Below are 3,995 nucleotides of genomic sequence, written 5' to 3'. Positions count from 1 at the left end.
GCCGCCGCGGCGAGCCCCGCCGCAGTACCCTGACGGCGCTTTCTCCTTGCAGCGTCTTCGAGGGGGAGCTCTTCGGGACCATCCCGGTGGTGCACGCCTCCATCGCCGGCTGCCGCATCATCGGCAGGATGTGTGTGGGTACGTGTCGGGGCGGCCCTTCGCCCCCGGAGCGCGAGTCCCGCCGGGCCCTCGGGGTGAGGGGAGCCCGGGGGGGCTCCGGTGGAAACGGGAACACCGTCCCGTGTTGGGTTGGTGCACACTGCGACATCCCGTGGCGGGGAGTCCAACGGGCAGCACCCTTCATCTTCAGAGTTTTTGTTTCAACGCTTCAAGTGTGTGAAAAGGAGGAACGAAAACGGAAAAACTAAACCTTACTCAGTAAGAAAAAGCTGGAGTAGTGGGGAGTGTTTGTTTGCCTCTCGGGGTTTGAAGATGGGCTAAAGACACGTATAAGTTGGATTTCTGGTACACTGAGAAATTCTGTTTTTCTTAAGGTTAATGGTTCAGTGGAGGGCAGAGCCCGGGGAGGGGGAGGCATTAACAAATGTGAAAGTCAAAGAAAAGTCTTTCACCTGACCCTGGCTAGTGAGACCCTATTCAGGCTGACAAACTTCTTCCTTGAGCTTTTTTTTTGTGCAAATAAAGTCTTTGTCCATCCCATCTTACAGCTTCACCACAATAAAATAATACAAACAAGCATCTATGTGTTTTGTGGGGTAATTGGAATCTGTAGGGGAAACTCCTAGTCAAAGTATTTCACCAAGAACCTTGGGCTTCCTTTAGTTTTGTTGAAAAAGAGATTAAGTATAGTGCCATTCACCCATTTCTGCTCTAAGTGTGTGCCATCCTGGTTTTCCCTTGCCTGTGGTGTTGTGTTATTTTTAAATCATAACGTTCTTTTTCCTGGGCTGAATTCTGACCTTGGGCGGAGTGGATAGGGCAATCAAGCTATTATATGAACATCAGGAAAGTAGGAAACCCTGTGGAAGCATTTTTTAAAAATCTTTTTTTTAATGTCATTTTAGGAAACAGACATGGATTGTTGGTCCCAAGCAGTACAACAGACCAGGAGCTTCAACATATCCGCAATAGTCTTCCAGATTCTGTACGAATTCAGCGAGTAGAAGAGCGTCTCTCAGCGCTGGGCAATGTCACGACCTGCAATGACTATGTAGCTCTTGTTCATCCAGATCTTGACAGGGTACATGGCTCTGTAATACTTCTAAATTCTCAGTGATGCATGTGAAATGATTGCCAAGCTGCATTTTGGGTTTGTAGTTGTTGAGGGTTGCTGTATGTAGTGTGGGGATCAGAAGACCTATGCTAACAGCTGAGCTAACATGTAGGAGGCTGTGCTGCCTCATGTTTCCTTTCTTCTGAAAGAGAAGTCTCAGAATTGGAGTTTGGACTTCTAACTTGGTTTCAGTTGATCTTCCTCTTTTTCTGTGTTTATCTTTATTTGTGAATGTGGACCCTGCCCCAAGTACAGCGTGAGCCCTCTTGTTCAGCATGCTGTAGTGAATGCTCTTGTAGAAGGGAAGGAGTGGAATACAGAAGTATATTGTTGGGTGCAATTTGCTTTGTGTATGTAAATTGAATGAATTAAAGAGAGTGTGCATGTGTGTAATAAAGAGATCGTAAAGAAGAGTTTAGTCAGGACTACAGTAATAGTTACAAGCTACTGCTGAGCTAGCGGAATTGTAATAGTTGAAAGAGGCTGTGGATGTGGTGGTGGTGTGCATGTTTACAGAGGGGTGAAAGAAAGATGATTCTTGTATGAAAGTAAAATAAGGGCAGAGCTTCTGCTACTTTGTGTTTGAGAACTGATATCTTAATACTGGAGAGAGGTGTGTTGTGTGGCTACAGGCAGTGAGGGTCCTTACAGTGTTTGCTTTTGGTTTGTGCTAAAGGTGATGAAGAAATTGGACTTGGTGTGCAAATAAAATAAAGAAGGGGGGGGGGATATGGGGGAAGGTAGTGGTCTTTGCAGCATATTATACTTTGCATAAGTGTAAGAAGTAAGGTAAGATGGACAGAGAGGGCGAAATCAAAATAATTCACAGTGGAAATGTGGGGAATGAAGTTTGTGGAGTTCTACAGAGGATAAGGCAGTTTTGTCATGGTGGATGGGTTCCCAGGGAGTGCCAGGGAGCTGGCACTGACACAGCATCCTCGCGGGAGGGAGGAAGAACATTTCTCAGGAAAGGCCTGGTGGGGTGTTCAGTTAGAGTGCCCAGCTCAGTATGCACAGGTACTGGGAACATCTGGAGTCCAGAGGCTGAGTAAGTGTTTTATGGTGATTGGATTGCACTGGATTGTCAAAGTGTGGGCAGGCTTTCAAAGGGGAAGATCCCAGCTGATGGTTGTGTGCTTGACTTCAAATTCTACAATACCATTTTGCTGAGGACTTTATTCTCTCATTCTGTTTACAGGAGACGGAAGAGATCCTGGCAGATGTACTGAAGGTTGAGGTTTTCAGACAAACGGTAGCAGATCAGGTGCTGGTAGGAAGTTACTGTGTTTTTAGTAATCAGGGAGGAATTGTGCACCCCAAAACTTCAATTGATGATCAGGATGAACTGTCTTCGTTGCTTCAGGTCCCACTCGTGGTAAGGCATTTGTGGGCTTCTGTTTTCTCTTGCTGCTCCTTTCCAACCCAGTTCTCAGTTTTAATGTTTCTGCATCTCCTGGGCTCCTAGATACTGTTTTTTCTGCAGAGCTGTTCCAAGTGGGAGATGAGGAGAAGCCTTGAACGGGGCAAGTCCTATGAGACACTTTCCCTGTCTTTTCTGAGTCTGAATAAGCTGCTTAGCACCTTTAGTTCAATTCTAAAACACTGCGCTGCTGCAACTACACAAGTTGTACTGATTGATTTCTACAAAATATGAATTGTCTGTCATTTGGCCAAAGGCAGTGTTTAAAAAAACTAAGTAATAAAATCCTGTGCCTGCCTGATTGGCTTTATGAATTTCACAATTGCTGTGCCTTCATACTTCCTACTTGTTAGATTTTATTTCACTGGGTGTCACACAGTATTGTCTCCAGAGATTGAAGTCTGTCCTTTTCATCTTTTCATCTGAAGTCTTTATACCTTTGTTTATGGCAGAAGCTTTAATCCTTTCAGGAGTGTTGAGTTGAGGGCCTCCACTAAAGACTTGAAGTAAGGATGCGTGACAAAATGTGTTGCTGTCAGCATGCCCTGTTTACTCTTACCGCTTTGTTTTTGCTAGGCTGGAACAGTGAATCGTGGCAGCGAGGTGATTGCAGCAGGAATGGTTGTGAATGACTGGTGTGCCTTCTGCGGGCTGGACACAACCAGCACTGAGCTCTCTGTCATCGAGAGCATCTTCAGGCTGAACGAAGCTCAGCCAAGTACCATTGCTACCAACATGAGGGACTCCTTGATTGACAGGTAAGGAGGATCCAGGTCTGTGTACAATCATGATCAAAACAGGCAAGATTTTACTATAAAAGTAGCTGTTTTCAAAATTGATTTATCTTTTTCTTAAATTTTTTGGTGTGTGGTGTTTTTGTGTTTGTTTTGTTTTTTTTTTTTTTGTTTTGGTTTTTTTTTTATACTTTCCTTTCATTGTTTTACCGACAGCAGTTACCTTGTTGCAGAAGGGTTTGTTTCCTTGTAGACAATGAGCCTGCTTAGTCCTCTATGGAAAGTGTAAGGGTTTTTGTTGCTGTTATAATACTTTTTGTTAGAAATAGTATCTATTTCAAATTTCAGATACTTTTTTCCCTAGCTGTTCAGGGCTTAGCTATGACATGAATAGATTTTTATTTTTTTTTTTAATAATTCTTTTAGAAGTTAAAATGCCACTGACTTTGCCTGACATCTTGGATTTTGATTGTTGTAACCATAAAATAATTTTTCCAAATGCCTGCCACAGCCGTTTCTGGAGCCAAAAAGACTTTGGAGCTTGTTAGCTGCTGCTTCAAATCTTTTTAATTCAAGACTGCTGCCTTTTTTTTTTTTTTTTTTTTTA

At 43.6% G+C, this 3,995-nt stretch overlaps 1 protein-coding gene across 1 annotated transcript in view; it reads left to right on the top strand.

Annotated features, from left to right (window-relative positions):
* Nucleotides 1-41: 41 nt before the first annotated feature.
* EIF6 (eukaryotic translation initiation factor 6) overlaps nucleotides 42-3,995 on the top strand; it is an 8,464-nt gene continuing 4,510 nt past the window's right edge. The window contains exons 1-4 of the mRNA XM_026862253.1: nucleotides 42-138; nucleotides 1,026-1,201; nucleotides 2,433-2,609; nucleotides 3,231-3,412. Of these exons, the coding sequence (XP_026718054.1) occupies nucleotides 129-138; nucleotides 1,026-1,201; nucleotides 2,433-2,609; nucleotides 3,231-3,412 (545 nt within the window). The 5' untranslated portion in view covers nucleotides 42-128. The remainder of the gene's footprint in view (nucleotides 139-1,025; nucleotides 1,202-2,432; nucleotides 2,610-3,230; nucleotides 3,413-3,995) is intronic.

The sequence above is a fragment of the Athene cunicularia genome (genome assembly GCF_003259725.1).
Source record: "Athene cunicularia isolate RWA chromosome 20 unlocalized genomic scaffold, athCun1 chr20_part1, whole genome shotgun sequence".
NCBI lineage: Eukaryota > Metazoa > Chordata > Aves > Strigiformes > Strigidae > Athene > Athene cunicularia.
Note: the sequence above shows the minus strand (reverse complement) of the source record. Positions and strands in the feature narration are given on the sequence as shown.